General features: G+C 41.0%; 1 protein-coding gene across 1 annotated transcript; it reads right to left on the bottom strand.

Annotated features, from left to right (window-relative positions):
* Nucleotides 1–1,424: 1,424 nt before the first annotated feature.
* Nucleotides 1,425–3,896, bottom strand: LOC103931840 (F-box protein PP2-A12-like). Its single transcript, XM_009341374.3, has 3 exons — nt 3,570–3,896; nt 3,080–3,198; nt 1,425–2,118 (listed from the first exon to the last, which is right to left on the bottom strand). The coding sequence occupies exons 1-3, from the start codon at nt 3,894–3,896 to the stop codon at nt 1,695–1,697; spliced, it is 870 nt and encodes a 289-aa protein (XP_009339649.2). The 3' UTR covers nt 1,425–1,694.
* Between the last annotated feature and the right edge of the window lie 18,070 nt (nt 3,897–21,966).

Genomic DNA, 21,966 nt, shown 5'->3' on the forward strand with positions numbered 1-21,966 from the left:
GAGGCAAGTGGGTAAACTGACAACTTTATAGCACGAGGCCCCATAAACAAACATACTTGGATGTCAACTCCAAGCCACTTGTTGGGCGTCAGTGAAAACAAAAACCTATAAAAAGACATAAAGGTCGTTAGACAAAGCGCTTGGGTAGGCATTTCCTCAGTTACTTAAGATCGAACGGAGCGCTCGATACGTGTTGACCCAAAAAACCTTTCAACTAGTTCTGAGCAACTATCACTTCATCTCTATGTGTTGACTAAATAGAGGAGTCATCAACAAGTTAAGCTTACATGTTAAGATCATTTAGTGCTAGAGCAGTGGGAGTCCTTGAGAACCTAGGACCTTTGGGCTCATTGGAGACCTATATAAGGGAGACGAGTACATCTTATAGACGGTCGGACACATAAGAGAAAATAAAAGGTTACACTATAACCGAACGCATCTTGTAATCTATATTCAGTACATACACAGAGCACTACACTGGGAGTAACCCAATTTTAAGGCTAAACCATTTAAACCTTGATGTCAAATTCTTATAGTCTGTATCGAAGCTCACCAAAGGCCCATCATATGGGTCTTTGTTGACCTCCTAATTTTAAGCATGAACAGATTGGCGCCATCTCTGACAAATGCATACAATTTGGTTGCATTTTTTTACCAAGCTAACCGAAGTATGTAATGTGCCGAGCATCATGATAGTGGTCTGACACCAGCAAACCCTCCCTAACATCCCCTGGACGTCGGAAGTGGAGGTTAGGATGCTCGCGAGGTAATGAACCGAAGAAGGATTCGAGCAGAATAAGACGCTCGGGAGAAGAGGGCGCAAACTTTTGAGCAAAAAACCAAGGATCCTGACCATAATCCCTAGGATCGCCCCGTTGAGGGCCGCCATGAAGAAAGTGATGGGTGTGAAGAGATGAAAAGCGTGTGAGACCTATTGGAGACAATCCCATAAAGCATGGGAGGTATCACAAGCAATAGTGATATGAAGTAAAGATTCAGAGATCGTACTCATGAGATTACTAATCATCAGTTGATCCTGTTGGTACAAACACAGGTACTCAGGACAAGCGACTTTAAGAGGAGAGAGAGGATCAATTTCTGTGTGTTTGGGACAGGGGTAGGCGACGGTGGGCGGGGGAGAGAGAACCATTGGCATATTTCCAGAGATCGTGACCAAGCCTTGAGTTGACGAACCCAAACATTGTCGTTGGTCGTAGAGAGATTACGGTTCTTTGCCTTCTACTTGCCTGCTAAATAAACCCAATTCTATTTTCGGTAACTCTAATTCAAACCCCCATCCGTCTCTCTTGCGCATTGGTGTGGAGCTGAAAGTTGCAACCGTTAGCGAAAGCAAATAATAAAGAAAATAATAGGTTGTGTTTCAAAATCTAATTCAATCTACACGCATTAGGGGAACCACGATATTCAATCAATTCTCAAACTGTAAATATTATGATTAATTTCTCAAAATCCCATAACGAAGCAGAAACCGTCAACCATGAAGACCGACGGACTTGCAAAATCTTAATCCACTGTCACTAATTAAACGAATCAAAAACGAATTTACACCCTTCTTTGCTTAAATACACAGGACACTCCAAAAGGACACATTCACTACCTAATTTCGATTTCTTTTCGACACCATCTACCGCTATGATACAGAGCTTCCTACCGATAAAAAGCTTAAGCGCAAACTAAAAATGCTTTAGCCTCTCTCTAAATTCACTAGGGTATATAAGTACAGAGTCTAAACAGAGACCGCCTTTGGTATGGGTGCAATCGATCTGGGTCATGGAGAGTTTAAGCTTCGTTGATGCATTCGGGTTCTCCACAACAAAGTCCCCAACAAGGTAGTAATTCCATTTTCCAGGTTCCGTTAAAAAGCACTGAGACGAGGCATAACGACCTTCTGAAGTCCATAGTTGGAACCTCACGGGTTTTATGTCCCAACCGTGGACATGCTCAATATTGCAAACTCGGCGACCAAACCTTTTCTGAGAAGACCGTCCCAGCTGCAACCTGAAGAATAGGCTGTATGTCCCGACAGGAAATGGAAACTCAACCTCCCCATCAACTTCAAACCACCATATTTGCTGAAGATATGCAACTGAGCAAAATCTGTGTTCCAGCAAAGAAAAATTACGAATTAATTCGACAAATACTTGTAGTTCAAAGGTAAGCAATACACAACCCTTCGATTTATTTCACACGATCACATTAAGATGCATTGTATTAGTCACAAAGCTCAAATGAGAACCATCATATGAATAAACATAAAAATACACACCAATCTCGTACTCTATATGCTTTGGGTTTCATTTTGTAACTGATTTTAGACACAGTTTGTAGGACGGAATCCACTAGCAGGAACGCAGCCATAAATGCAACAGTACAAACAAGTTCATAAAATGGCCTGTTAGCAATTCAAATACGCTCAAATCACGGAAAAATCTCAACTTTTTCTTAATACAGGGAGCTTTTTATTTTTAAATCGAGCCATTTCAATATCAGATGCTTCATAACTTCTGACAAGCTTAAATAACATCAACTTCAAGAAGAAACTATGTACTACAAATACTTCGTAGTCTCAAGGGACCGGGCACATCATCCTCAAATACGATATTAGCCCATTCTCGTTATTTTCGGTGACCAAATAAACTTACATATTTATAGACTCCTCCCTCCTATCCTTTCAAAAACAGAAAGGAAATACTTCTATGCAGATGATGAGATAACAGATCATGTTTAACCAAACAGTTAACATTGATCATTAGATCGATCGCAATCATATTGAAGAAAACATTGATCACTAGATCGATTGCAAACATCTCGAAAAAAACGAGATTGCCACAATGTTTTTTTCTGTTTTGGCATGCTTGACCTGAAAAACTTCAAAAGCCATTACCAAGCCACGGACAATCACAGCCACAACCTTCCAACCCCAAAATCGTGCATTAATAATTTAAAATTGCAAAAATATTTGGGAAAAGCCATAAAGTACCATCAATCCGCAACATACAAATCTTCACATTTCTCCAGAATCCAATGACTAAAAAAGAAAAAATGCCATTGTTCTTACCTAGATTCTACAGTTGGAATATGATTCCAATATCTTCGATCATCAATGCCGGTAATTGCTAATCCCTTGGAAGAAATCGACAAGCAAACTGATCCTGTACTTTTATCCAGCCAAATTGTCTACACCCACAACACAAAATTTATCAAACACCGCACTAAATCAAAACAAGGGAACAAAGAAACAAATTAATAAATTAAAAGATGGAAAATACTAATTCTTAAGGAAAGTCAAACTTGTTGAATTTCTAGTCCTGGCACTAGAAAATATCTAGACTTTGAACAATAAATTTTCATCTTTCAATACGATTTCTGCTAAACAAAAACCGAAAACGAATTCGATTTATGAGAAAACAGAGAAACCAATCAAACCCACACGACAATGATACAACATAATTCAAAGAATCTAACTTTCCCAATTTTCCCAAGCTTTCTCGGCACCCAAACAGAAAACAAGAAACAAAACCCAGAAAACAAAACGAAAGATGACCCACCTTGGTTCCATCATCGAAAGAGTTGGGCTGACAAAGCCTCGTATAAACATCTCTCTTACCCAGATTTTCCAATCCATCGCCGAACACTTTGCCCACAATAGTTTGATAATTCGACGGCAATTTCGATTCCCAAATGAAATCAGCCCAAGAAGCGCCGCGAAACGCCCGATTCAGCTTCGCCAATTTACAAATCTCCGGCGGGTCCAAATACCCCAGAATCATCGCCGCGCAGCTCTCCGGCAAATCGCCGAGACCGGGTTTCGATGGCAAAGATCCGACTGTAACTGGGTTTTCCGATTTGAAGACAGAAGAGAAACCCGCACCCATAGTCAAACAGAAGACAGCAATCCTAGAGAGAGAAAGAGAGAGAAAGCTAGGAGAATAGAGGAGAGAGAGAGGTGGGTATGGTGGGAGTTGACATGGAGGATTTAATGGTGGCAAAAAGTATGAAACTTGTTGATGATATGTAGAGGGACGGGACGCGTAGAAGAATACAAGCTGTGGGAGGATTGTGTTTGGCTGTTTGTTTGGTTCCCTAGAAAAGGAGGGAGGACAGCGGCCTGATGTGTGAGAATAAGATGGAGAGACCCTGATCTTGTCGTTTATTGAGATTTTTTTATTTAGAAAAAGATGGATAGCTGTGGACTTGAGAAATGATCATCTCCAGATCTATTCCTCTTAATTCATCAAATCAAAGAATCTATGCCGTTGAAAATTGATTAAACAGTTAAAGTTATTATAATTTTTAAAATAGATCCTTTTTTATAACTGTTAAATCAATTTTCAACTGTACGAATTTCTTTAATGAATTAGGAGGAAAGGATCAAGAGATGATCCCTTTCCGTGGAATAGTGATTGGTTTACACAGTAAACTGCTTCTGGTATTGGAATTTTTGACTTTGGTTTCTCACTTTGTTTTTTGGATAATGGATTTTAATTATTTCTCTTAATAGGAGATGCTTTCTTAAATTTTGTGGATTAGAGGTATTTTCTCAATTTGATTAACATATTGGAGGATAAGATTGTGGGCTAATTAGAATCATATTTTTTTTTCTTTTGTTGGAATTTGAATCAAATCATATCAGAATATTAGGGAAAATGGAGATTCTTAGATCAAATTAAGGAAATGGACATCATTGCAAAAATAAGGAAAATTAAGATAAAATGACTATTTTTGGATTAAAGATTTATCTCTTTAATTCTGTTGAACACTGTTTTATTGGTTACATTTTTTCTGGGTATGCGAACAACTCTGTTATCAATGACATGCCTTATTCATAAATAATAGATCATCTTGTCACTTAGTATTACAGTGAAATAGTATTTCTCTTCGCTTGTAAGTGAGATGTCGCTTGTAAGTGAGAGGTTTTAGATTTGATTATCATGAATCAAATCACATTTTGCTAATCAATTATGAGGCTAAATACAACCCCTTTTTTTAGTGTAGATAATATCGTTTGTTAAAAAATAAAAAATAAAAAAATCATCTTGATGCATGGTTAAGCAAATGTTTACTTCATCATCAGTGTTAGATAATTGATTTTGACAAACAAACAAAAAAAACAAAAAAACAGAAAGTGTTAGATAATTAATGGTCTTATTGTTTGACTATTTATACTACTACATAAAGCCAGCAGCCCTGTGACAGCCTGTTCCAGAAATATTAAAACGTACGTGTGAAAAGACAGTTTTACCCCTAGTGCGTTTCCTTTTCGTTTTATGGTTGTTTTTGAGTTTTGTTGGCATGTTGCAGGCCACACACACTTTCCCACACTTCACCACCTTTCCTCCTGTTTCCTGCACCTTGTCCCGAGCCCCATTCCTTCCCATTTCCTTTGAAACGTACAGACACACCCACAAACCCATTCAAATATCCACAGATCGAAGAAACCAAGACCATATTCTTGCTCGTGAGGCTTGTAGGAGTCCAACCATACCTTTTTCAGGTGAGAATACCTTCGTTTTCACGTCGAACTCACGATGCCCGATTTTGGTACTGTTCATGTGCACTTGATTTCTCACGTTTTAGGGAATTTCAAGCTTGTAGGTAGCTTGGTGAGGTCCCTAGGAGGCTCGGGGTGGTTCGTTTGAAGGTTTTGGACGTCGGGATCACTAGTTTCGAGGTTGGCCGAAGTTGGGTTGATTTTTCAGGTGAGATTTCGTGGATTTTAGCACTTGAAAGTGGTATGATTGTGTTCCTCTAGTTCTAAGCTTCATTTTGGTACCAATTTTATGAAATTTGGATGAAAAACGAAGAAGATAGGACAATTTAAAATTTTCCCAGTTTTCCGGCGCCGGCGACGGTGCCGGAGGCTCGCCGGAGAAGACGACGGAATATTCCGTCAAGTCTGATGGAATATTCTTGACGCCGTTGACGGAATCTGTTAAGTTTGACGGAATATTCCCAACGGCGTCAGTGAAAAATTATTTTAAAAATATGGGGATGTTCCTGAGGTTGAGTAGATCACGTTGGTGTATTCATACACCCCATTTGAGCATTGTATGAGAAGTTATTTCTAAAGGTTGGTTATGTGCTTTAAAATTAACGTTTTTGTAGTTGTTTCGCATATAGGTGATACCTATCCCGAGGACGAGCGTGGTCACTCGAGGCAGGGGGTTACGACCCTTCCACATACCAGTGAGTGGGTTTTTGGTTTCCCGTATATACCTATATACATATATTTTCCCAGAAATTGATTGAAACGTTTATTTGTCTTATGCCATGCATTATATTATCGTTGTTTATGCATCGTTAGTTGCATTATTAGTCGTTTATATATATATATATATGCATATTTGGTGCTGCGGACGCACATGTAAGTGTCAGGTAAGTGTTATTCATGTTTACATTCAGTAGTGATTCGAGATGCTTAGAGAGCTCATAACCTGCACCCACGGTGTTAGTGCTCCCGCCCAGAGTAGGGCACAGTCCTTCACGTGATGTTCACCTCCCGCACCACACGCTCAGCTTGGATCTAAGTTAGGTGCACAGTCATGTCGTACAGACCAATTTAGGTGGTTCCGACTCGTAGGTGACCCGCGATTATTCGCCCAACCTTCACGTGATCGTAGCACTAGAGCGTTTATATGTTACACCCAGGCTTGTCGTACAGACCACTTTAGGTGGTTCCGACTCGTGTGCAGGTCTAGATAGTGAGATTGAGATTTGAGCTCTAGATTCAGCCGTACAGGTCACGTTAGGTGACTCCGGCTGCCAGACTATACGATGTTGATATGACTATACTTGAGCACTTGCATTTTATTCTGAGATTTTGGCATGGCATATTCTTGAGCATGGTTGCTATATACATATATGTCTATATTCTGGGAAGTATACAGGTTTTACGGCGAGGGGTTAGAACTTATTTGTTAAATGGTTTTTGATAGGAGCATATTCATGCAACTTAAATGGCTTGTTCTCGTGCATTTACGTTATGTTTCTTTAGTTATTTTAGTACTTTAAGCTATTTTCGTGTGTTTGTAGGTCCAAAGGGCTAAAGGAGCAAAAAGATGCATTTTGGAGACTTTTGGAGCACTTTTGGGCTAAGGATGGATAGCTTATGCTTGGAGCCAAAGTGTTGGACGAAATTGAAGACCTAATTGAAGACCAAAGTGTTGGAACCTTGTTCCCTTTAGTTTTAGGACATTTAAACCTTTCCTAATCCCATTCATCAACACATGCATCCACATGCATTCACCCTTTAAACCATTAAATCCACATGCTTTCCTATTCAATTAAATCAGCCACATGCCTTCATCATCATAACCTAGCTGTCATTCCACTTCATTGCACATGCATCTTCAAATAAATCAGCCATTCCACATGCATATTCAACCTAGCTGTCATTGCACATGCATTCACTCTTTAATTCACATGCATTTACTCTTTAATTCACATGCAAAACATCCCATTCCATCTCCCATTTCAGATTGCATTCCATAATCATTCACTCACCTTTAATCCACATGCATCTTCCATAAATCAAATTAGCCACATTCACCACCACATTCACTCACCACAAACATTCCACATGCATTCATCAACATATCTAGTTGTCACTCACATGCATTTCCTTCATCATTTCCAACCCACATGTCCCTTTAATCATTCAAACATACACCCATTCACCACCAGAAATCATCCTTGCCATGAGTTCCCATCAGATTTCCATCATATTCACATGCATTCCATCCTTTAAAACATTGCACATGCACTCCCTTTAATTAATTAAGCCACATGCACTCCCATCCATTTCATCATTGCAGCCAACACATGCTTTCACATGCATTTTCAGATTGTCCCCTTGCACATGCAGCCACTTATTCAAAGCACATGCATTTCCACCCTTTAGCCACATGCATCTCCCATCACCATTCCAGATTTCCACCACCCTCCTAGCTGTCATGTTCCCCCCATTTCACCTATAAATAACCCTTCATTGCAGCCACAAAGGGGGGGATCCGTTCACCACAGAAATAAGGCCTTTGTGCCAGAAATTCACCCATTCCAAACACTCTTCCATAAACTCATCCATTGCAGAAATGTAGACCATCAAACCACCCCCTTTGTGCCGTGAGTCTCCCCTACAAATCCAAACACCATCCTTCCATTCCTCCACCACTACCCAAACCATTCACACCATCAAACTATCCCTAGACCTTGTGCTACAACGAAGAGGAAGAGAAGAGTGCCTAAACGTTCATACAATTCAAGTTTGAGTTGTTGGAATGTTTAGGTGTTTCTTTGATTTCAATGTTTAAATTCAATTCTCTTTGTTTTGTACGTATGAGGAATGGAAGAGAAGAGTGCCTAAACGTTCATACAATTCAAGTTTGAGTTGTTGGAATGTTTAGGTGTTTCTTTGATTTCAAAGTTATGAGGAAATTCGAAATATATGTTTATACTTACATTTTGATTTGATTACTTCTAATTGCGTTTCATAAGTTGTGATTCAATTTGTTTAACCGTTTGATTGATAACTTATTTATGTATGTTTATTGAGAGTGCACGCTTAATTTTCATGCATGAATATGATGCTAGAATATAAGTGAGTTTCACCTAATAGTTACGAACTTATATTCACAAGTAGTGGAGGTTGCTTATAAACAATCGCGTTAAACGAATTCTTGGCATAAGTTTCATGCAATCATAGTAACGAATGCCCCGTCAACACTTATAATTTTCATAGAGCGTAATGATTCTTGCTTGTATCTCTATTATGCAATCATGTAGGGGACTTGTGGGGAATGTTTTGGGTTGTCGTATGCAATCATCCAATTCAATAACGTTAGGAAGATTTGAAGGTTAATTAGTGCATCACGGTTAACTTGGAGTGTTGAGAATTAATGATTTATTGAAATGCAATTGGAAATCGTTTTATTATGCAAGTATAACATGTGTGGAGATGAATTCTTTTTCATCTTTTATTTTTCACACATTCACATTTACATTTTGCTTTTACTTACAATCTGTTCTTTTAGTTTAAATTCGTCAAAACCTAAATCCCCCTTTACTTTCTTGTCAAATTAGTTAGAAATCAATTTAGTTTGTGTTTATAAGTGTTGTGATTCAATTTGTTACATAAATTCGTCCAAAGTACTCAAAGTGCTCAAAACTGCCCAGAAAGTGATTTTAAGGCAGTTTTGAGTGTTTTGGGTAATGTTTGAGTCTTTTGGTTTGTTTTAGTGTTTTAAAGTTTAGTTTTGCATTCTTTGAGTCTAGTATAGTGTTTTATATTGTTATTTTACGTTTGAATCAAGCCATAATCTTAAATTCGTCCAACATTGGGTTTAAGGTCAGAAACTGCCTAGTTAGTGTTTTTAGGCAGTTTTGAGTCTTTTGAACTTGTTTTGAGTCCTTTGAGTCTTTGTGAACGTTTTTAACTTTGTTTTTATGTTTTTGAGTCAAATCCAAGTGATTAACAATCCCTCATAATCCCCGGTCCAGAACGATCCGTACTTGCACCTATACTACAATTTGACGAAAAGAGGGTTTAATTTGTGTGCGTATAAATCACGCATCAGTTTTCAAAAAGCTTTGTTTTTGCCCACTCACGCTTTTGTTTTGCGCCCCTCCAGGTTCTAGTTGGCTAGCACATTTAGTGGTTTCCTAGAGAGCTTTTCCGGCATATCTAACAGACGATCACCAGCGTAAGGTCACCTTCGGGTGTATTGTTGTTGCGTCGTTTTCTTTTGGACTGCTTTAGGCTTATTGCTCTGAACTTGTGTCTCACTTACGCTAGCACTTGTTTCTATTACCTTATGTATGCTAGTTTTTAGTTATTCATACTATTTATATTACTATTTTATTAGCTTCCGCACTGTGCACACGGTTACGTCACTCCCACGTGATGGCCATCATGCCCTGATCTCGATCGGGGTGTGTTAGTTTGGTATCAGAGCCTAGGTTTGGCAGTCCTGTGCTTTTATGAGTATTCTAATGTTTTTGGTGTCTTCTGTCAGAACTATACCGCCTCGTCGGGAACCACGTCGCTCTGCTGAGCCTAATTCCCCCGATATTGCTCAGCTGGGGGAAGCTATTGCTACACCTATTCAGTCGGCGATCCGTCCTCCTCAGAGGACTCCTCTGGAGACTATGTACAATTTGAAATTGGATAAGTTCGAAGGTAGTGAGGGTCACGAGGGTGCAGAGTGATGGTTAGAGCATATTGAGAAGACTTTTCGTGTGTTGCACAATCAGGGGAACCTTCCTGTCGAGAGGTGGGTTGAGACGACATCGTGGTTTTTGGGTAAGGAGTCTGCAGCTTGGTGGGAGCAGGAATCTCGCCGTTTGACTGCAGCTGAGAGGATTGATTGGGATGTTTTCTAAGAGTTGTTCAGGAGAAGGTTTGTGCCTCCTGAGTATATTGATCGAAAGAAACAGGAATTCACTGAGTTGAGACAGGGGAAGTTGACAGCTAATGAGTACTATCGGAGGTTCACTGATCTGTCTCGCTATCATCCAGATGTTGCTGGTAATCCGGCGGAGATGCTTCGTCGTTTCTATTTAGGCACTAAGAAGAAGTGGCGTTCGATGACGACCACTACCCACTATGATACCTACCAGGATTTCTACGAGATATTGTTGAGGATTGAGGATTCAGAAAACATGTCGAGCAAGAGTGAGGAGGAAGAGAAGGATGGTAATCAGAAGAAAGATGATAAGGGTAAAGGGCAGGCGTCGCTCAGACCTCGTAGGACACAGAACTTCAAGAGGGGTGGCTCTAGTTCGAGTTCTTCTAGCGGCGATTTTAGTGCCACTGGTCAGGGACGTGGAGGTAGGTTTGCTGGTGGTGCTAGAGGCCAGAGACAGGGTGATGGTGGTAGAGGTAGAGCCCCAGTCTGCCGCAGGTGTATTAATCGGCATTTTGGTGAGTGCAGGCGTGGCAGCAGTGGTTGCTTTACGTGTGGGCAGATGGGACATCGGGCTGCGAATTGTCCCCAGAGTCAGCAGCAGAAGCCGCATCAGACTTTCTTGCCGCCACCTGCGCCGATTCAGCAGATTCAGGGTCCGGGTAGTTATAGACAGACAGGTCGAGGTGGTGCCTACCATTATCAGGGTGATGCTGTTCCGTATGCCCCGGGACAATATCAGTATCCCCAAGACCCATATTCCCAGGGTTGTTATCCTCCGTATCCTGGCGGCTATATGCCGTATCCTCCAGCTTCAGCAGGTGGTTCTCAGTGGTTTCAGGGAGGACAGTTTCAGCCAAGAGAGATTGCTACGAGCAGCGCGGGGTCTTCGAGGCAGTCTGGTCAGCCCAGTCAGGGGCGTGGTACTCAGAGTCGTGGTGGTCAGACGAGCAGAGGTCGAGGTGGACGACAGCAGACCCAGGGGCGTATTCATAATATTTCGCTGTAGGATGCTCAGAACAATCCGGATTTGATTATGGGTACGTTAAATATCCTTGGTTATTTTGCTAGAGTATTAATTGATTGTGGTGCTACACATTTTGTGATTTCTCATACATTTGCTCAAGTGACGCAACCTCGCCCCACACCTCTAGGGTATGATTTAGAGTTCGCTATGCCTAGAGGGGAAAGATGTATTGTAGATCGTGTGTACCCAGGATGTCCAGTGGTAGTGGAGGATGTTGTTATGCTAGCTGATCTTATCCCGTTAGATATTGTTGACTTTGATGTGATTTTGGGCACAGATTCGTTGCATTTCAATCGTGCCAATATTGATTGTTACGGGAAAATTAGTTACGTTCCATCGTCCTAGACTACCTGTGGTTACTTTTGTGGGCGAGCAGAGTGGGGTGAGACATGGCGTTATTTTGGTTTTACGAGCGAAAAGGTTGTTGTCTAAAGGTTGCCAGGGATACTTAGCTCATGTGGTGTTGGATGAGGCTGCTCCTAGTAGAGTTGAGGATGTGAGGGTAGTCAGACATTTTCCCGATGTTTTCCCCAAGGATTTACCTGGTTTACCACCAGATTGAGACGTGGAGTTCACTATTGAGTTGCTTCCAGGTACTAATCCTATTTCCTTGACTCCTTATCGTATGGCTCCTGCTGAGTTAAGGGAATTGAAAGTTCAGTTGCAGGAATTAGTGGATAAGGGTTTCATTCAGCCTAGTACTTCACCTTGGGGCGCTCCCGTTTTGTTTGTGAGAAAGAAAGACGGAACTTTGAGGCTATGTATTGATTACAGGCAATTGAATCGGATGACGATTAAAATCCGTTATCCGTTGCCACGTATCGATGATTTGTTTGATCAGCTTCGAGGTGCTTGTGTATTCTCCAAGATTGACTTGAGGTCTGGATATTATCAGCTAAAGATTAGTAGGGATGACGTTCCTAAGACGGCGTTCAGGACTCGTTACGGTCATTACGAGTTTCTGGTTATGCCATTTGGGTTGACGAATGCACCAGCTGCTTTTATGGATTTAATGAACCGGGTGTTCCAGCCATATTTGGATAGGTTTGTTATTGTTTTCATCGACGATATTCTGGTGTATTCTAAGTCGAAAGCGGAGCATATTCGACATCTTACTTGGGTGTTGAAGAGGTTGAGGGAACACCAATTGTATGCTAAGTTTAGCAAGTGCCAGTTTTGGTTAGATCAAGTTGCGTTTTTGGGGCACATCATTTCTGCTCAGGGTATTTTGGTGGATCCGCAGAAGGTCGCAGCTGTGGAGAAATGGGAGCAACCGCGAACCGTCACTGAGGTGAGGAGTTTCCTTGGTTTGGCGGGGTATTATCGGCGATTTGTTAAGGATTTTTCTGTGATTGCTTTACCACTGACGAGGTTAACGAGGAAGGATGTTAAATTTAAGTGGAATGATAGGTGTGAGCAGAGTTTCGAGCAATTGAAGTATTGTCTCACTCATGCACCTATTTTGGCACTCTCGGACGATAGTGGTGATTTCGAGGTCTATAGTGATGCTTCCTTGAATGGTCTAGGATGTGTGTTGATGCAGCATGGTAGGGTGATTGCTTATGCTTCACGACAGTTGAAACCTCATGAGTTGAATTACCCTACACATGATTTGGAGTTGGCCGCTATTATCTTTGCGTTGAAGTTGTGGAGACACTGATAGGAGCATATTCATGCGACTTAAATGGCTTGTTCTCGTACATTTACGTTATGTTTCTTTAGTTATTTTAGTTCTTTATGCTTCTTTTGTGTGTTTTCAGGTTCTAAGGGCTTAGGGAGCAAGAAAGTGCATTTTGAGGCCATTTGGAGCATTTTTGGGCATGGATTGGATAGCTTATCCATGGAGCCAAAGTTTGGACGAATTTGAAGGCCTTATTTTCACTTTGGACATAAAACAAAGGGCCTAGCCCATTCTCTCTTATTCTATCCCTTATAGCCATGCAAAGAACCATCCATTCCATCAAAAACAATCCATCAATTCACATGCAAAACCACCATTAACATACATGCACCCAAACAAAGCCAACCTAGCTAACCCTACATGCATTATTTATTAGCATCTTTACAAGACATTATCATTGCATAACATTCCACTTCCACCTCTTTCCAACCTAATTCACATGCATATCAACCCTACATACATTAATTAGTCATTCTTTTCATATTACACTCAAATGCATTCACATGCATTTCAAGAAGCAAAACAACATTGTGCCGTGAGCTTCCCTTGCATTTTCAGCTTTCCTCCTTGCATTCACATGCATAACCAACCTAGTGTCACTCCCATTCATTCCCTTTAATTATTTAGCCATTATCATACATTTATTCTCCCATAAACAACCCAACAATGCCGTGAGTTCCCACTCCCATTTCCAGCTTTCCATAACTTTTCCTAGTTGTTTTATTACATACATTCCCCCTTCATTATTCCAAACACATGCACCCATAATCATTCATCCCCTCCTAGCTGCAATATTCCCTCTTTTGTTCCCCCATTTCACCTATAAATAAGCATCCAACACTCCTCAAAATTCATTCACTCTTCCATACACATTTTCAGTTACAAACACTTCCATTTTCTGTGCAGTTTTTCTCCTTCATTGCAGCCACTATCCAACCACTTCCCATCCCTCCAAAACACTTCACATAATCCCCAAAGCTCACCTTAGACCTTGTGCTACAACAACGAGGAAGAAAAGAGTGCCTAAACGTTCATACAATTCAAGTTTGAGTTGTTGGAATGTTTAGGTGTTTCTTTGATTTCAAAGTTTAAATTTAATTCTCTTTGTTTTGTACGTATGAGAATGGAAGAGAAGAGTGCCTAAACGTTCATACAATTCAAGTTTGAGTTGTTGGAATGTTTAGGTGTTTCTTTGATTTCAAAGTTATGAGGAACTAAACCCCCTTTAGCTAGGGGGTGATTCGAAACTATGTTTATATTTGCATTTTGAATTGATTACGTTTGGTTGGAATTTCATAAGTTGTGGATTCAATTCGTTTAACTGTTTGATTGATAACTTATTTATGTATGTTCATTGAGATTGCAAGCTTAATTTTCATGCATAAATATGACGCTAGAATATAAGTGAATTTCACCTAATCGTTATGAACTTATATTCACAAGTAGTAGAGGTTGCTTATAAACAATCTCGTTAAACGAATTCTTGGCATAAGTTTCATGCGTATTCCATAGTAACGAATGCCTCGTCGATGTTTATGATTTCCGTTGAACTTAATGATCTTGGTTAAATGTCTCTATCATGCGTATTCCATAGTTAGGGACTTTGATTAAGAATAATTTGGTTGTAATGCGTATTCCATTCAATCCAACGAATTTAGGGAAATCTGAAAGTTAATCTAAGCGGATCTAATTAACTTGGAGCATTGAGTTTCACAACTTATCGAAAGACCAACTGAGAGTCAATTTTGTTTGCAAGTGTAACATGTGTGGAGAAGAACCCCTTGGCTATTCCATCATCCATATTTTCATCACATTCATATTTACATTTTGCCTTTAATTATATTCTGTCTTTTTAATTTAATATCGTCCAACCACAATTTCCCCCCCCCTATTTTGTTAAGTCTTAATCATTCGTAATTGTTTTATTTTTGTATCTTTAAGCTTTTTGGAGTCATAAACAATTGCAAATTCGTCTAAATCAAGTTCTAGCTTCTATTTGAGTCAATTTGATTGTTTTAGACAATTTGAGTTTTTCAAAGCCATTCTGAGTCATAGTAGTCTTGTTAAGAGTATTTTAATTTAGTTTTTATGTTTTTAAGTCAATTTAGAAGGTTTTAGCAAGCCCTCCTAATCCCCGGTCTAGAACGATCCCTCACTTATCCATTCTACTACAATTGTCAAACGAGGGTTTAATTTGAGTGTCAAGTAAATCTCGCATCAAATTTTGGCGCCGTTGCCGGGGATTAGCAACTTTGCTAATCCTTTGTCTTTATTTTTATATTTTGTTTTTCGTGCATTCTTATTTCAGATTCTTAGTTTGTTTGTTTCCTTGTTTTTTAGGTACTGTGTATGACTCGTAGCTCTCGGCCTATTATAGAGAACATCTCCGACTTTGACGGTGATTTTGAACGCACTTTGAGGAGAACGAGGAGTCAACAAGAGCCACCACAACCTCCACCACAACCTGGGCTTGAAGAAGACGAAGTAGGTGTAGAAGAAAAGCCCACGGATCAGATTTTTGAAGAAGAACAAGCCATGGCAGCAGATAATAGAACCATCAAGGAGCTTTCGGCCTCGGGTTTGGATAATGCATTGCCTCTTTGTATCCAATACCCCACGGCTGCAGAGGGGAAGACTGAGGAATTTGAACTCAAGTCCAGTTTGTTACACCATATTCCGAAGTTCCATGGCTTGTCTATGGAAGACCCCAACAAACACTTGAAGGAGTTCGAGGTGGTTTGTTCGAGCATGACCCCCGTCAATGTGGATGGGAGTATATTGAAGATGAAGGCCTTTCCATTTTCACTTATGGACAAGGCCAAAGATTGGCTCTACGAACTAGCCCCGGGAACTGTGACTTCGTGGGAGAGTATGAAGCGTGCTTTCTTGGAGAAATTCTTCCCTACTTCGAGAGTGATTCTCCTACGGAAGAAAATTAGTGGTATTCAACAGAATCATGGTGAGACATTCCCGGCTTATTATGAGCGCTTCAAGGGCCTTGTAGCTTCATGTCCTCAACATCAAATGAAGGAGGAACTTCTCCTTCAATATTTCTATGAGGGCCTCCTTCCTATCGAACGTCAAATGCTTGATGCATCAGCGGGAGGAGCATTGGTGGACAAAACACCAAGGGACGCCAAGATTCTCATAGCCAACCGAGCGCTCAACGCTCAACAATATGAAGGAGTGGGCCAAAGGGAAGCCCCAAGGCAACAAAGTATAAATGAGGTGAGTGCTATTTCTGAAATTCAATCACAACTTGCTAATCTTAATTCTCTTGTTTCTCAGGTTGTGATTGGTCCAAAAGCACAAGAACACCAAGTTTGTGGCGTGTGCTCAATTCAAGGGCATCCATCCGACAAGTGCCCTCAACTAATCGAGAATGGTGGGTGGGAATCTGCCAATGCAATTGGTTTCCAAGGACAAAATCAAAACAACCCATACTCGAACACTTACAATGCCGGATGGAGGGACCATCCAAACTTTAAATGGAGGGAGCCACAACAAGCTGCCCAACAAGGAGGATTTAGGCCAAACCCCCCTGGTTTTTATTCCAAGCCGTATGCACCCCAACAACCCCAACAACCCCAACAACCTTCGACATCATCTCATTCAGGTACGTCCTTGGAAAGTGATCAAGCTATGCAATTACTAACCTCTATTTCGCAGGGGTTGCAAAATCAAAACAACCGGATAGCAAATAACGAGAAGGAAATGACGGATATGAAGAAACAAATAGGGCAGATTTCTGAGTTCCTTGGACAGATTAGAGAGCAAGGAAAGCTTCCTAGCTCAACCACAGTCAATCCAAAGGGAGGATTCGAATCCGCCAAGGCCATCACCCTAAGGGGTGGAAAAGAAGTTGGGACCGAGCCAAACAATCCCAAATCTGCCCAGAAAGTAGATGAAGAGACGACACAACCTGAGGCAGATCACCCTAACTCGGCCAAATCAGGTAATTTAAGTTCAAATTCATGTACTTCACGTCCTAATCTGCCCAATGTACCTTTTCCTCGCAGGTTCATGCAAGAAAAAAAGGAAGAAAGCGAGAAGGACATTCTTGAAACATTCCGGAAAGTGCAAGTGAACATACCGCTTCTCGATGCAATCAAACAGGTTCCAAAGTATGCTAAATTCCTCAAGGACCTATGCAATACAAAGAGAAGAAGGGCAAACAAAGAGGTAGTGAAGGTAAGCGAGAATGTGTCCGCTGTTTTGCAACGTAAACTGCCTACCAAGTGCAAAGACCCCGGTAGTTTCACGATTCCTTGTGTTATTGGACATAATCGTTTTGAACATGCCATGCTTGATTTAGGTGCATCCATAAATGTCATGCCTTATTCTATTTATGCATCTATGAATTTGGGTGAATTAAAACAAGATGGTGTAATTATACAATTGGCCGATCGTTCTAACGCGTATCCAAAAGGAGTTTTGGAAGATGTGCTTGTGCAGGTGAACCATTTAATTTTTCCGGCTGATTTCTACGTCTTAGACATGGAGGATTCAGCCCATTCTACATCTTTGCCAATTCTCCTTGGTAGGCCATTCATGAAGACGGCCCGAACGAAGATTGATGTATACAAAGGCACCTTGACAATGGAATTCGATGGGGAAGTGATTGATTTTAATATTTCTGAAACTATGAGATATCCCGTTGATGACCATTCTTGTTTTTCCATTGATGTTATCGATTCTTTGGCGCAGGTATACCTTGAAGAATTGAACGAGGACGCCCTGGAAACAACCATCACTAAGGCCATAAAGTGCAAAAATGAAGGATTTTGGCCAATGCAAGGCCACGGCAAGGAGGAGGAATTCTTTGCCATGGGTTCTAGTGAAGAAATAATTGAGGTTGTGGCAGCACTTGAGTCATTGCCACAACAATATGGTAAGGTTCCACTCTCACTTTCAAATTCAGTTTCCACTAAGATGCTACCTTCTGTTGTTCAGGCACCATCGCTTGAACTTAAGCCGTTGCCGGACCATTTGAAGTATGTGTTTTTGGGAGAAGGCGAAACATTGCCCGTCATCATTTCATCAAGTCTCACGGCAATGGAGGAGGAGAAGCTTGTGAGGGTGCTGCGAGAGCACAAAACGGCCATAGGGTGGACTTTGGCCGACATTAAAGGAATAAGCCCTACCACATGCATGCACCGTATACTTCTTGAGGAGGGGGCTAAACCAACTCGAGAGGCTCAACGCCGTCTCAACCCTCCGATGATGGAAGTGGTGAAGAAGGAAATAATCAAACTTTTGGATTGCGGAGTGATCTACCCTATCTCCGATAGCCGTTGGGTCTCTCCAGTTCAAGTCGTTCCCAAGAAGTCCGGAGTAACTGTTATCAAGAATGATGAGAATGAGCTCGTGCCTACACGCATTCAGACTGGATGGCGGGTATGTATCGATTACCGGAAGCTAAATGCCATGACTAGGAAAGATCACTTTCCTTTGCCATTCATCGACCAAATGCTCGAAAGGTTAGCCGGTCATGCTTTTTACTGTTTTCTTGATGGATACTCTGGATATAACCAAATTGTGATAGCCCCGGATGATCAAGAGAAGACCACATTCACATGTCCCTTTGGAACATTTGCTTATCGTCGCATGCCATTTGGCTTATGCAACGCACCGGCCACTTTCCAAAGGTGTATGGTAAGTATATTTTCCGATTTTGTTGAAAAGATCATTGAGGTTTTCATGGATGATTTCAGTGTATTTGGGAGTTCATTTGATAATTGCTTGGATAATCTGACCTTAATTTTGAAACGATGTGTTGAAACTAACCTTGTCTTGAATTGGGAGAAATGTCACTTTATGGTGAAACAAGGTATAGTTTTAGGAAATATTGTTTCAGAAAAAGGAATTGAAGTAGATAAATCAAAAATAGACCTTGTACGTCACTTACCCTCTCCTACTTCGGTTAGAGAGGTACGTTCGTTTCTTGGCCATGCAGGGTTCTATAGGCGTTTTATCAAGGACTTCTCCAAGATGTCCAACCCTCTTTGCCGATTGCTTCAAAAAGATGTGCCATTCAAGTTTGATGAAGAGTGTAATTCGGCATTTAACCAACTCAAGGAGAAGCTAGTCTCAGCCCCCATTATTGTACCTCCAGATTGGAGCCTTCCGTTCGAGCTCATGTGCGATGCATCCGACTATGCATTAGGAGCTGTTCTAGGACAAAGAAGAGACAAGCGGCCGCATGTCATATATTATGCCTCTCGGACTCTCAATGATGCCCAATTGAACTACTCCACGACGGAAAAAGAACTTCTAGCTGTGGTTTTTGCTTTAGATAAATTCCGTTCATATTTAATTGGTACTAAAGTAATCGTTTATTCTGATCATGCAGCTTTGAGGTACTTGCTCACGAAAAAGGAAGCAAAGCCGAGGCTTATCCGTTGGATTCTTCTTCTTCAAGAATTTGATATTGAAATCCGGGATAAGAAAGGAAGCGAGAATGTAGTGGCTGACCATTTAAGCCGAATGATCCATGAGGAGCATGAACATGCCGTACCTATCCCTGAAACTTTTCCCGATGAGCAGCTGCTTTCCATTGAGGTAAGTGAACCATGGTATGCAGATTTAGTGAATTACTTGGTGGCTAAACAAATTCCAAATGAACTAAACAAGCACCAACGTGATAAGCTTAAAAATGATGCACGTTTCTATGTTTGGGATGACCCTTATTTGTGGAAGTATTGCTCAGATCAAATTATACGTAGATGTGTGCATGATTCTGAATTTCACTCAATTCTAAGCTTTTGTCACACATATGCATGTGGTGGTCATTTTGGCACACAACGCACTGCCCTCAAGGTTTTAGAGTGTGGTTTTTATTGGCCGACTATATTTAGGGATGCTAGAACCTTTTGTATGTCTTGTGATCGTTGCCAACGAATGGGTAACATAGGTACCAAGGACCAAATGCCGCAAACCCCTGTCTTTAATGTTGAAATTTTTGATGTTTGGGGCATTGATTTCATGGGCCCTTTCCCTCCATCTTATGGTTTCACTTATATCTTGCTTGCCGTTGATTATGTTTCTAAATGGGTGGAAGCAAAAGCCACCCGTACTAACGATTCTAAGGTGGTTGCAGATTTCGTGAAAACTAACATTTTTGCTAGGTTTGGAATGCCGAGAGTAATCATAAGTGATGGAGGGTCTCACTTTTGCAATCGGACCATTGAGGCGTTGCTAAGAAAGTACCATGTCAACCATAAGGTCTCCACACCTTACCATCCTCAAACAAATGGCCAAGCCGAGGTGTCTAACCGAGAAATCAAACAAATTTTGGAGAAGACCGTTGGACCAACAAGGAGGGATTGGAGCTTACGTTTAGATGATGCACTGTGGGCATATCGTACGGCATACAAAACACCCATTGGGATGTCACCTTTTCGGCTCGTCTATGGTAAGCCATGTCATTTGCCCGTAGAGTTAGAGCACAAGGCACATTGGGCCGTGAAGACTTTCAACATGGACATAGATGCAGCGGGAGTTCATAGGAAGCTCCAATTGAATGAACTTGAGGAGATTCGGAATGAAGCCTATGAGAATGCCCGAATGTACAAAGCCAAGACCAAAGCATTCCATGATAAAATGATTCGAACCAAGACCTTCACAGTTGGGCAGAAAGTGTTACTTTTCAACTCTCGCCTACGTTTGTTTCCTGGTAAGTTGCGTTCTAAATGGATTGGCCCGTTTGTTGTTACTAATGTTTTCCCTCATGGTGCAGTGCAAATCAAAAGTTCAAGGACGCAGCAAGAATTCAAAGTGAATGGGCATCGATTGAAGCCCTATTACGAGATGTTTGAGGAGCATGTCGTGGAGGAGGTACCCCTCCATGCCGTGGAACCTAGTCAAGCTTAAACGGAGGTACCGTCCGGCTGCAAGACGTAAAAGAAAGCGCTTCGTGGGAGGCAACCCATGCATCCGAATAGAGAAGAACTTGGAAACCCCTTTAAGAGACTTATTTTTATTCCTTTCTTTTTCTTTACTGCCTTTACTTTGCTTTCTTTCTCGTATTTGTTTATTTGCTTGCTCTGTTGTGACTTTCTGCTTAAAACATTGAGGACAAAGTTTGATTTAAGTGTGGGGGGGTAAACAATTTGTATTTGCATGAATTTCGTGGGATTTATTCACCTTTCACTTAGAATGTTGTTTCTTGCTGTTTTAAGCGTTTTTAGAGTGTTTTAGTGTGTTTTATAGTGCCTTGGTATAAAACTCCGAAAATTTGATAAAAATTTAACTAAAAAAAAAAAAAAAAAAAAAAAAAAAACCTCAAATCCAGATTCCTAAAAAAAAAACTCTTCTCTTTGTTGCTATTTCGTTTCTGCCTTGTTAGGTTGTTTAGTAGTTATTGTTTGTTTGTTTATTAATTGTGTGAGTCTATGATTGTAACATTGAGAAAATGTTTGATTTATTGATAGGCACTGCTAAACAAAGAAAGATGGTGCTTCACAAAGGGTGTTTGCTTGAGGCCCCACTACGTGGCTTTACTCTTGAAGCGGAAGGCATCGGAGCGGAAGGCGTAGGAACGGAAGGCATCGGAGTGGAAGGCGTAGGAACAGATGGCATAGGAGCAGAAGGCATCGAAGATAGAGCATTCCAGGCCTCAATACTTGGCCAAGCGCTGGATGAGCCAGGAAAAAGGTGCCTCTGGAGGAAAGACGAGAACCTTTGACGGTCACTGTGAATCCGACCTTCAGACTCTTGTAGCTCATCAAGCTTCCTCTTCATGCCCGTCGAATAGTTGTTTGCAAGCACGTGCAAACTTCTATTCCCATACTTCAGCTGCTGGATCTCCTGCTTGAGACTTTCCACCTCTGCCATCA

This window comes from the organism of the source record quoted next, unplaced genomic scaffold, assembly GCF_019419815.1.
Source record: "Pyrus x bretschneideri cultivar Hongxiangsu unplaced genomic scaffold, Pyrus_bretschneideri_v1 Contig3, whole genome shotgun sequence".
NCBI lineage: Eukaryota > Viridiplantae > Streptophyta > Magnoliopsida > Rosales > Rosaceae > Pyrus > Pyrus x bretschneideri.